Source organism: Gobius niger (genome assembly GCF_951799975.1).
Source record: "Gobius niger genome assembly, chromosome: 16".
NCBI lineage: Eukaryota > Metazoa > Chordata > Actinopteri > Gobiiformes > Gobiidae > Gobius > Gobius niger.
In genome coordinates this window covers 13,591,974-13,605,159 of record NC_136867.1, presented here as the reverse complement: position 1 = coordinate 13,605,159, position 13,186 = coordinate 13,591,974, and the positions used below count along the sequence as shown (strand labels likewise).

General features: G+C 40.8%; 1 protein-coding gene across 3 annotated transcripts in view; it reads left to right on the top strand.

The window, feature by feature from the left end:
- sntg2 (syntrophin, gamma 2) overlaps positions 1-13,186 on the top strand; it is a 65,306-nt gene that overhangs the window by 9,095 nt on the left and 43,025 nt on the right. The window contains exons 2-4 of one of the 3 annotated variants that reach the window (XM_079573042.1): positions 11,172-11,309; positions 11,436-11,487; positions 11,660-11,717. In XM_079573042.1, the coding sequence (XP_079429168.1) occupies positions 11,272-11,309; positions 11,436-11,487; positions 11,660-11,717 (148 nt within the window). In that variant the 5' untranslated portion in view covers positions 11,172-11,271. Of the gene's footprint in view, positions 1-11,171; positions 11,310-11,430; positions 11,488-11,528; positions 11,571-11,659; positions 11,718-13,186 lie in introns of those variants that run through there. The other 2 variants (XM_079573041.1, XM_079573043.1) reach the window with 2 other exon arrangements.

Genomic DNA, 13,186 nt, shown 5'->3' with positions numbered 1-13,186 from the left:
CGGATTCTTACCAGACTCACACGCTGGTACAGCGCTGAGTCTGAGTTTTTCCAGGCTACCACCAGCTTTAAAACCAGAGGAGACTTGTCCTTTGAAGCCGTTGCTCCTAAATTGTAGAATGACCTTCCTCTGTCGCTACGTGTGGCCGACTGTTGAGCAACTGTTCAGACGAGCTTTTAGTTGACAAGGTTATGATGTTTCTATGTGAATTTGTGTAATACTTAATTGTTTTTGATTCACGTTCTTTGTGAAGCAATGATTTTATCTGCAAAAGGTGCTATATAAATAAAGTTTTTCTTCTTCTTTGGGAATCTTGGCCTCACAGCAAGATTCACAAATCTGATTCCAAGGTCCTTTAGTCTCCACATGACTCTCTTTGAAATGTTTTGAAATGTGATCTCAAATCTCAGTGGGATTTTGCTGTTTAAATATTGATAAAATAAGTAAATAAAAGTGTAGCTACAACAGCCTGAGGCAGAATAGTGCTATAATTATACTTACGTTGTGCCTTTCAAGGTTCTCCCCAATGTAAAAGGTGAGAACTGTGTCTGCCATTAGGTACGATCAGCCTCTCTGACCACCAACCACCGTCATTCAGTCACACACGCTTCTTTCAGGAAAGGTGGGTGAAGTGTGAAGGAATTCTGTAATCACTGAGCCGCTGCCAACCCTATAATATGAATGAGGAAGACATGTCCCCTCAGCCTGACACTATACAGGCAAGGTCAGTGAAGTGGGGAGACAGGACTTTTACTATACCAATTTAATGATTTTCTTTTTTCTATTTTTGACAAATGCTTTACTTGTTGAGCCACTGTCACCCAATAGATTTTCTGTGTGGGTGTGTGTCCTTATGTTTCTTCTAATACTGCAGTTTCCAAGTGAGCTTCGTATGTATCATTCCTGATGATATTTCATACTGATTCACTAGTGCAATATGGGCCCAGAAGCGGAGTCACGCAGCTCAAGGGCACCCATGAAAGGCGGCGAACATTTCCAAAGACTGTTAAATGTTAATTATGGTCGGTTTCATAGTAACACATTCATATTAAACAAAGGAGAAGACAGAACATATTATTCAGACTGCTATTACCTTAAGGAGGATATGAATCCATATAATGAGCTCCTTTGGTTTGGATTTATTGATTTATTATTTCTTTTTGCTGTGATAAGAAAGAATATTTGCAAGATCCAAATATTCTTTCTTATTAGAAAGATTAGAGATGCACCAATCCAGCTTTTTTGCTACCGATACTGGGGTTTGAGTATCTGCCGATATCCGATACTTGCCGATACCAAGAGACTTTCTTAAAAGTGGCATGTTACAGATAAAGTAAAGGTTGTGTTTTTAGGGCGTTGAGAGCCAAACCTGGTTATCGGCTCTGTATCTTATATTTGTAGCCGATACCTGATATCGGTGCATCCCTGGCTCTTATATAATCTTGCCATTATTTTTTTCTTGTTGTAGAGTGAAATCTATTTTACCTTCGTGTAGTGCATTGTATTTTTCACAGACATTTGTGGAGGAAAAGAGACATACAGTATTATGAACTTATTTAGCAATTGTAAAACCCAAAAGTGAAGAGGTATCGTATGAGTCCATTGTTTGGGGTTATGTTTTTGATGGTAAAGGAACTTGGACCACCATCGAGTGGGGAAAAAAAAACATGTTACAGGGCCTTAAACTGATGTTTTTCGCCATCTATCTCTGCTGCAGCCATGAGTGAATTTGTTTTCTTACTCTGCAGCCCTCCATGATAAAAATACGCCAAACACCATTTCACTTCAGCAGATTATGAATGGTCGCGCTGAAGGAAATCCCGGGCAGGAGCGCGTAATAAATTAGACGACACATTTCTTCACAACATTCAAAGCGTGCATTCATTTGCGAAACTGACAGAGCCACTTCCGCTCATCTCGCCACGATAAGTGCTGGAGACAAAGCATGTACATTTTAAATGGATTAACCTGTGCTCCAAAATGACAGTTCGACAATACAGCATATCCATTTAATCGACCCGACAAAAGTCTACTCTGTGGGAAGAATAAACTTGAAGCTCCCATCCACTTTTAAGCTCCATTTGTACACAGCCTTGTTAAACTGTGCTAACATCTCACAGAGGGGAGCACATGGCTCGTCTGCATAAACAAAGTATGTTATAGCTCCCCATCTGTTTATTTGAACGAATCTCCCACCTGCTGCACCATTGTATCAGTGGTGCCTTGTGCTGTTCCACGGGCAGTTTGCATTACGACTATACTGATATTAAATGACCCTGCCCTCCTGGATATGACTGACGGGTCTGACAGAAGCCAGAGATAATACTGTACTGTATATAGAGGAATGATATAAACTCATCGTGACAATTCAAGGTCTGTTTGTGCCAGCAGATATTGTTTGTGAGAAGACAAGACCCTTCTTCATCTTGTGTGACTCATATCTGTTTTCTTAGTCATTATGAAATAAAAACTCAAGTATAATGGTAAATGAAACTTTCCGAAGTCGAACCATTGTAATGTGAGGTAATATTAGTATTTACGACATTATTAAGGTACTTTTTAAGTCTTTGTATGACACTGTGTTAGATGGTCAAGGTCTTTTCCCATTGGGTACAAAGACTGTCTGTGATCTCTTCTTGCCTTCCCCAGTTCAGATGATTGACAGATAGATTAATCCATCAGAGAAATGCATGTTCCATCGGTGTCAAAACAAACATTACAGTTTATGTGAGTAAAAAAGACTTTACATATATGCCTTTGGAGAGGGAAACAGCTCCATCTCCACCCAAATCAACAGGCGAAGCACTCAAAGAGGTAACAGAAGTTCAAAAGTTGTGATTATTGAAGTGATTATTCAAGAGGAAATGTTTTCTACCTTTGGGAACACACAACAAATCATTTTGATTGGACCAACCTACAATCTTGTTTGCGTTGGCGTTCAATTCAAGTTGAGCTGTATTATAACTCTATTGTGTTTGCTTCTCTTGTTGTTTTGTACTGTTATTTTATATTGTGTACCTGTATGTGAAGCACTTTGGGCACCTAGTGTTGTTGTAAACGTGCTATACAAATAAAGTTGACATTGACATTGACATTGACAATCTGTCACAATTACAAACGCTCCTGCATTCGAAAAGAAAGTAGTGTCTGGCTCGTGTGCTATGCCAAGGAAGTCTGCATGCTTGTGATTTATTACTTTACTTACAATTTACTGATAACATTTGTAAGCAATTATTTCATGGTGACCTGTGTGGTGATATGGCATCAAACATAGCTTTTACTATTAATATTCAAGAGCATAGACAAGACAGACCTTATAAATAAATTCCAGCTTGAAAAACAAATGGAAGATTTCCTCTCCTGTGTCATTTCACACACAACAATCTTCCATTGTACGCTACTCCTCCAAGCTCCAGTGCTGTTACCGCCACAGGACTGGCTTTAGACCTGAGTAATAATGATGGCTTTTGCATGGCTGTACCTGTTGCTCTTCCTCTCTATTCAAATGCTATGACTTTTGCTTGAGGTTGTGGCTTGAAATCTCCAGCCCGGAGTGTGTGGCAGTGATCAGGCTCTCCTGGCAGAGTCGGTATCACTTTGCCGCCTACTGCCTCTCAAGGTTATCTGCGTCTGAGCCGTTTGCCTGCACAGCAGCTAAAATAAACTCAACCGTCAGCCACTTTGACATTTGAAAAGAGGAGATTGAGGAAAACAGAAAAGCCGCGGCAAAGACGGAAAGAACAGCTCCCCAAGTCAACACTGCCCAATTGCTGTGGAGATGTGGAGATGCTGTGAAAAGGAGACTTTCAGTGTTGTGGGAAATCATATGACACTTGAGTGGTTGATTTTGAAGGGAGGTTTTGTTTTGGGCTGTGACTATACAATAAAGCTCCACCACTCATCCCAGCACATATGTTTGTTTAGAAGATTTTTTTTTTTAATAAAAAGCTGAAGGAAAACTTTTGAGTTAGCCACACTATTCGAGATGTTTGAACTGAGTCCTCTCCAAACTGCTGCTCTGTGATAGCAACTTGCTTATATTTAATAATTTAATATATAATCATCTGACAACACAAGCATGCACAGCTCAGGCGTTTAAAGATGTTCTATTACAGAGAATTGCATAACTGGCAGTTTTTAAAAGCGACTTGTTTGCCAGACGAGAGTGGTGTTTAGTATTTGAAGATAACAGCTTGTTTTCACTCAAAGAAAACAGTACTTTTTTTCTCTTGCATTCATGGCTCGTGCAAATAAGTAAAGTTTTTGTCTACAATACAGAGCACTTTTTACACTTTCTACAGTACTATGTTACAGTATTCAACTAGATATTTGTATTTGGTCTGAAAGAAGGACATCGGGCAGCCTGTGTGAAGGTGGTTGGTTGTACAATAAACGGGCCCGGGGAGAGATTATGGATCCAGTCTAGAGGAAGGGCCAAACCCACCTACACTCCCTGAGGTGAGCGAGAACCTTCACGATCTGCTGGACGGTGCTCAGGATGTTTGGCAGATGTTGTGGTCGGCGGAGCAGCAGCCTGAGGGACTCAGAATCATGAGGTCCAGCTATGTTGTGGGGTCAGAGCGGGGTCCTCTGACTGTGGTGCCAGAGAGGAAACGCTACAAAATCAGGACTATTCTGGACTTTCTCACTCCACCACGTGGGGTCAGCTATGAAACCATGCTGTTAAACTACTGAACTCAATGAAGTAACGTCTCTTTGCACAGATACTGCCTACCTTTTATTTCTAAGGGGTGTGGTTCTGTTTTTTTTTAAAAAAAGGGATATTTCAGGATTTTTGACATAGGGCTTCATTTCCTAGTTATCCAGAGTGTTGCTGATTTCTGGAGATTTTTTTATTTTTTATTCATGCAGTCTGTTTGAAGAGTTTAGTGGTGCTAGGTTAGTGCTAGGCTAGCGCATGTCTATGGTAACTAGTAGCCTGCATTAAAAACAGTCTGACCCAAGCACAGTGTGCACCTGAGGCAAAACACTTATAAGCCTCCCGATATAAATGTCTGTGTTGACTGAATAATGTTTGAAATATAACCATTTTGCATTTAAAAGAACTTATATTTGAGCAGCATCAGCTTCCTGGTTGTAAGCTATCGGCGGAGTGATCTGCTCGGTTACCGGAGTTTGTTTACCTGCGGCCGGCATTTCCATACGTGGAATTCACAAAGGAGCTTCCTACAAATCAGATATGGCAACTTATGGAGGACTACCTGAGGATTTTGAAGAGGTTTTTAATGCAGGCTACTAGTTACCATAGACATGTACTAGCCTAGCACTAGCCTAGCACCACTAAGCTCTTCAAATATAAGGACTCCATGAATGAAAAAAAAAAAAAAAAATCTCCAGAAATCAACAACACTCTGGATAACTAGGAAATGAGACCCTATGTCAAAAATCCTGAAATATCCCTTTAAGATACTTTCTGTAACAATAAGAATCTCTCCTTGTGGAATAATGAAGTCATTCGGATTTCTCCTGGGCCCAGTCCACTGCCGGTCACACAACGATGTTTTATTTCGCACTTGAGTTTTGATAAACTAACTTAGTCACCCCAATCTTCACTCCGCTCCCTCGCCTCCCTTTCTGGCACCAAAGCGCCAACAGTCGAGATGCTCTGACTCGGACCTCTCTCTGCTTCTGTCTCGCACAATTTACAAGTGCTATTGTTGTCAAATATGCCAAGTTGCTCTCGAGCCCCCACAGCCTTTTTCCCCGGCCTGTCTAAAACTGGCATGTTGTATGTCCTGCAAAAAAAAACTTTATTATTTTTTACTTTCTGTACAGTGTGCGTGTAAATATTTCATGTCTGATGGCCAGTGGAGCAACTTCGAAGTTCTCTTGAGGATATATGTCTCCATAAGCAGAGTCAGTAGAAGGATTTTTCAATACCAAACAGATAACGTCTAGATAGAACTTTACATTATGTCGATGAAGTTTTTCACACTTTATTAGATTTCTGACTGGCAAATGTAGTATTTTTTTCTTCTTTTTATATGCAGGCTAAAGGTGCAAAAGGTAAAACTTGGCTGGCTTCGGGTGTCTGTTGGCCAGCCTGTGAGTAAAAGGTGGACTAAGCTCAGACAAATTCAGAAGATAAAGCGATAAAACAGAAAGTAAACAATGCCTTCTGTCCCGAGTAATAACTCATGGATAAGAGTAATTCATTGCCGTAAAGATTTAATCACAGAGGACACAGAGATACTGTACTGGAAGCAAAGCAAGTTAAATGTCTTGCCCATGGACAACACAACAATGGACTGGTTCAAACATCACTGAGTGAAAACCACCGATGCCCTGGTGCAAACTGATGAAAAATAAGCATGTCTTTCATTTGCACACTTCATTTTCCTTCACTATAGATAAAATAAATGATGGACAGAATGACAGTTTGTCGTTCAATGTCTTTTCTCGAGAAACCCAACAGCAACTAGAGAAATCAACTTTCTTTGCTTCTGTGAAAACAAGCCGCAATCTTGAAATACTAAACACTGCTCTGGTCTGGTATACAAATCACTTATAAAAACTGCCTGTCACTTTGCAGTTCTCTGTAATAGAGCATCTTAAATGCCAAAGCTCTCCTTAGCAGCGTAGGCTTGTGTTGTCAGATAATTAAATATGAGGAAGTTGTTATCACAGAGCAGCAGTTTGGAAAGCCGTCAGTTCTGGATGAAGCGCCGGCGAATTACTATTGCATTGCGGGCCCATTGTCTGACAACTGAAAGGAGAATATGGAAATGAGAATAAGCCTCATAGTGAATGGGGGTTTATTATTAAAACAGCACATGTGAGCTGTTCCAAAGAGCAAGTGGACACAATGACACTGGACAGTTGGACAGCCGGGACCAAGACAGTGATGCGTCTAAATGTCACACGTACAGCTGTCAGAAGAGATCATTTAGGAAGCCAGTCATCACTATAGCGCCAGTGAGTTCAAGGCAAGTTCAGGCGAAACTATTTTGAATGTCTTTACAGTTACTTCCATAACTTGGGATTAGGATTCAGTAGTTTAAATGGGCTGTGCGTGGCTAAAGGGAAGAGTAAGAGGATTTGGTATTCCAGCACCGATTACTCAGGGATGTAAGCCAGCTCATTAGTAGCAAAGTGATTATATCAGCACTATCAGCGCAAAGCCAGATGGTCCTGAGTTCGATTCCCACATCATGTGAGGGCCTAAAGAGGGATCTTCCAGCTAAGGGATCCTTAGGTGAGGACACTTTGTTGAGGACACAATTCCAGTGTCCTCAACATTCTATTGTCTTTGGCATTTACTAGTGGCTGCTTGCTTAAGACTGGGCTATGTTGCATAATAACAAAATGGGAATATTTAAGATTTTACCAGATTTTTTTTTCAGAACAACAACAAAAAATCTAACTGTGCAGACACATAAGGAGCCACAGGATCGAACTAAAGCAGTGGAAAACAAACAATATGCAAACATGAGGAGAATATGCCAACATCATTATTTGGGTCTTAACTTTGTCCATAATAAGTTCCTGCACATTGTTTTATTGTTTGCAGCGTCATGTTGATTATTGATAGTATTACCGTCTTCGTTCTTCGACTCCAGTACAAATAATCTTGCAGCCTTTGTGTGGATGTTGAACTTGGGTTTGCACCCTGCTGCTGCTGCTGCTGCTGCTGCTGCTGCTGTGTGGGAGCCTCCAGTACAGTTTCATGTGACGATAGTGCAGAGGATTCAGCCGCCTGTCACTTGGCGGCTGAATCCACCGCCCCACACTGTTGCCTCTTACGCAAAAACCAAGAGACTTTGGCCCTCGGTTAAAATCGTACCACACAGTGTCACAATAGTTTTCTCCAAAGCTGCTATAACTAACTGGGTCACTTTGTGCATGAGTAAAGTTTGTGATCGAGGGAGTAGGATTCCCTGTTTTAAATGCTGCTTGACTTTGTCCTAAAAAACGGCTTTTGTATTGGCGGTGCAAGTTTCTATACTTAGCTGAGGCTGTGGTTTCATTTGTTTGAATACTTGCACATTTTCAGCAACAGGCAATAATAGCACTATATGATATGTTTTGTCACTCGTTTTTTTTTTTGGCACAGCATGGTTTCATGTCACAAAACAATCTCCTGCTTCTTCTACTATTAATAAATTGATGGTAAGCGCTTTTTTCTTGACTGTTGTTCATGAATTACTCATTCACTCCCCATGTTCTGTGCTAGTAGCCATCTTCTATAGCCACATCTGCCCCAGTATTCACTGATGGCAATAGGAATGCTTACCAATTTTCCTAAGCAATAAATCTTACTTAACTCTTGTTCCTTGGCGTTCCTGAATACCGCATGAATCTTACGCTGGATTGATTTGTCATTTTCTGGGTCTATAACGGCGGTGGCACGGACAGTGACAGAGTAAAGCTCAGGCTGATTCCTTTGTCATTACGGCATAAGCACCGGAGTGAGACGGATCGCACGGCCGAGGTCAGGGGTGCGCACAGGCCCGGGCTAAACACCAACTGTCTCTTCACTTTCTCCGTCCGACTCCTGCCAAGTGTTCACGCATTTACATAAAGCTCATGCCGAATGTGGAGCAGTAAATCAGCAATGAAAACATAAATCAGAAATCCAATCGCAATGCTACTCACATTGACATATTTACCTTCCAAAGTCTTTCAGTTCCACTCTCCGAAAGCGGCATGTCTTTTGTTCGGTTGAACTCTCGCAGTTCAGTCTGCGTGTCAAAGTCAGCTGTCAAATACTTTTGGATAATAAGAGGTAACCATCCAGTGGACACAAAGGGCATTCGATCTAATCTACCCTGGCCTGGCTGAGGTTCAAGACCTTTCTGTGCTCATTCGAAGACAATCTGCTTTACAAACGTCTGGCATACAAATCTGAATAAATATGTCAGAAACAGATACCAAGTTGCAACTTTTTGGGAGGTTGTTTTGGTCTCTTGTGGCACCTTTAAAAGAGAAATCTCAACTGCTGCAGCCGGCGTGGGGTGCGTTAAGATTGTTTTCCGGCTCGTAGCACACTGTTCCTCTGACTTCGCTGTGTGACATTTTGCAAAGTAAAATTGTAACCATTGATGCAGCATGTAAACATTGTGACTAACAAAACTCCTATACTCCTCTCCTCTGCCTGCTTTGCCGCTCTTTAAAAACACTGGAACGCTGCGCAGTTCAGCTGTTGCACATTAAGCTAAAATCAGCATTAAACGCGCACAGCCGAGAGTAAAAATGTTGTGCATGTTGCTGTTTTATTTCCTTTGATCATAATGTTATGGCTTTGTGCCCTTCCAGTTCCACCAAACACAGTCTTATGAATATGTATTTTAAGGCCTGTGTGAAAATGCCAATGCGCACACGTCTCCTACAAACCATTTTTTGCTTGTTTTTGCTTTAAATCTCAGGCAGCGTGTGTGACCCAATGACAAGCGAAGTCAGGCAAAATGTGAAAAATTATACGCTTTTGCAATCACTGCCTGGATATATTTTCTCATAGAAACGCGATCGGTGAAAGTGTGGGGAACGCAGTTGATCGTGGTGAGAGCTGTGTCATTTACCGGCAACTCTGGAGGAGCTGGATCAAATGGAAACCACGCAAAAAAAAAAAAATCCTGGAATAAAAATGTGGGGGGGGGGATCACAATCATTTAGGCAGTGCACTGTGCAATATCCTTCACAACAACTTAACTTCCTGTCTCCATGAGGTTATACTATTAGAAGAAAAAAAAACATGCTAGCCCTGTTATGTAGTTTAGACCTCTACAAACATGATTTAAAATGCATGGGATTTTTGTATTTGTTTATCAGTTCATATTTCAATCTTCTCTTGTATGTTAATGCTCCTGGACGTGTATGTGCACAGTGAACCGAATCTTGATTTTTAAGAATAAATTGCAAATTCCCCTGATAACAGATGCAATGTCATGCAGTTTTATTTGTTGTTCTACATACAGGGGAGACCGGGGCTATTTGTCACGCAGGGTAAATTGGTCACATTGCTTTTTGTAGCCACACTAGAGGGCGCTGTACACTGGTACTGATATGTAATATGTGTATTGGTGTTCTTCATCTCTTCCAATAATAAGTTTCTCATTTGCACTGAAGACATGAGGAGAGGACCTTGAACCTTGAACCTTGAGACACTGATCTGAAAGACAGAGACGTTAGCCTTGATTTGAGCCGTTTTAGAGCTAACATGCTAAAGCCATTTGTTAGCTAGCTTACATTGTTGGTAAAGTGGAGACTCGGGGTTATTTGTCACAAAAACTGAGGGGTTATTTGTCACATGGGGCATAAATGATGGGACATTTTTGTCAGTATGATAGAAAAAAGAGAAAAGTGATATCTACTTCAAGTCAAGGGTTCAAGATTGTGAGATTTTCTGTTGATGAGCAGTGATCTTGAAAAAAAAGTGTGACAAATAGCCCCGGTCTCCCCTACTTGGTGTTGATATAGGACTCGTGGAATATTTTACTTCCTTTATGTTTATGTGAACTGTACCTATAGAGGGTCTCCAACCTTTTTCACCCTGTGGGATTCTTTTATGTAACAAAAGCGGCTTACGCTTCGATGCAGCTTTGGCGCTCATCCTGGAGAGTTAGCACCAAGATATTCTAACACAATTGAAGACAATGACTTGAGTGAAGGAAGACATTACTATATGTGCCTAAATGTTTGCAGATGGCGGCTGTATTTCGGTTGTTACTTGGAAAGGGCTTTGATGAAGAGAAGAATGAATAGAGGAATAGGAGGAGAGATGTTGGGTGCAGATATTATATTTTTCATGCAGAACAGCATAGAACACATTATTATAATATTTTTTAATGGCTTTTGCGTCTTTTCATTCCATCTTTTGTAAAAATAATTTGTGTGGGTATAATCTGTGCTGTTTTAAAAATGCGCCACTATTAAATCTTTTTTTCTCTCTCTCTGTCTTACGCTCATATTTCTGATATAAATATATGAACTCTTGTCTGTTTGCCATTTTCTGAAATTCATGACACATTATTCATCAAAGGTCCCCACTTTCCGATGCCACGCAAACCAATTAACCCTAAACTAGCCCGGTAAAGATGATGTTTTTGCGGCTCAAATGACGCACTCACTAAAGAGGCTTAAAATGCTCATTGTGCTTATAATTGCTCCGTTCTGTCGAAAATGTCAATGCTCCTCTCTCTCTCTCCTTGCAGACAAAATCGGGGATTGCCTTGCTCTACAATGAAGAGACCAACAATACTTACGACGTTTGCCTGAAATTGACCAAAGAGGCTTTAACCCTTCAGAGGCTGGATGTGGTGTGCACGCAAGGAAGCGAATCCCAAGTCAATGTAAGTCGCATTGTCATTCATTCCGCATAACTGGCAAAAAAAAAAAAAAAAAGAAGAAGCAGTTTTTGTGAATGTTCTCGCTATCCTTTTTGCCAATAAGAAACTCTCCCCCTTTCTAAAGCACAGAACTGTTGTACTCCGAAGACAGGCGGCTGGCGGGCTGGGCTTAAGCATCAAAGTAAGCAGTTTTGATTATGAGGAGTCAAGATGAAAAAGCTTTGGGAGGCACATATGCCGTGTGTGTCTAAGAAAGCGGCTTTGGCAAGTTTTTTTTTTCTTTTCTTTTTTGAGTGGAGAAATTCAGCTGCTTCTCACCTCTTTTTTTTTGTTACTGCTGTTGTGCTTTCCAGGGCGGCGCAGAACACAACGTGCCTGTGGTGATCTCAAAGATTTTTAAAGACCAAGTCGGTAAGAGATTGCTGAGCGTGGTTTTGTGGGGTCACTGGTGGGATGATGTTTGTAGAAGTACCGTATTTTCCGGACTACAAGTCGCTCCGGAGTCGCACCAGCCAAAAAATGCATGATGAAGACAAAAAAACACATATAAGTTGCTCCGGAGTATAAGTCGCACCAGCCTTGGCAACGACTTGGGCATGACAAGCCTCTTCCGGCAGCACGTTGTTCAAGCTCCCATTTGCAAATTTGTGCCTCAAGCTGCGGCCATCTAGCTTTTATCCCACAATTAGATTTTTTTGTTTTCTTCATTGCACTAAGAGTAACATCTGTTTTCCTTGCTGACTCCAAACTTTACCTTTTTTTAAATTTTGTTTTCAATGGTACAGTAAGTAAGCAAGTGCTTTGTTTGTCATTGTACAACTGCACAGGAGTAGCAGATACTGGTACACAAGCCTAGAGCGCCCTCTAGCGGCTGTCAGTGTGAAAAGTATAAGTTGCACCCCCAGCCAAACTTTGAAAAAAGTGTGACTTATAGTCCGGAAAATACAGTGGAGAATTTTCAGACAAGTGGGTTTTGGGGTATTCCGTGATATTAAATATTCAATGCTGTTCTTGTACAAGGAGTTCTTCATATGTCAGAACATACTGAGCACACAAGGGAATTCATGAAAAATGTAACAAGTATTGAGTTCAAACTTGGATTTGATTAAAGGTTAAACTTACGATTGAAGTAGTACATCAAGTGTTTATTCGAAAAGCAGTACTGCATTTCTTTACTCTTATTATGTTGAATAAAACATAGTTAGTGGCCATGACGCGCCTTAAACACGAGTCTTATCATTTCTATCACAGCTCCTTCCAGACTACTTCCACTTCCACTGCTACTTTACTACATCTGATATTGTTATTACTACTACTACTGTGATCACTGCTGATGGAGTGCCATAAACCAGGATGCGATTAGGATTGCAGCCATGCCTTCTACTCCTTGCTATGCTGGTACTGTTTATGCTTGTAAGGGCTAGTTACCTGCGAATCAGCTAAAATCAATCAACATGCTATTTCGCCTCAGGGTGTTCTGCCTCTGGTTTTAACAAGTTGGTAGTCCATCGTCTATTCAATTTGTTCCAACATACGCACAGGCACGTTATTGGAAGGGGGAATATAGTATTAACTCATATGCGGGCGAGATCGTGGATTTCAATATCGCTGATTGGATTTGTGCAATTGATTTTTGCTTGAGGAGGCTTCCACTTCTCTTCTTCGACATGATGCACAAGGAAAACATGACTTTGGCTTTTGTCTTATTTATGTAATCATGTGAATTGATGACTTCGAGTTATCCTTCTGATTTAGAACCACCATCTGGCTGCACTACTGAATTGTATTTGATTGTGCCAATAAAGTAAATTAAAACAGTGCTAAACAGTAAATATGGATTAATTGCTGGCCAATGCCCATGTATGAACTAATAACACAAA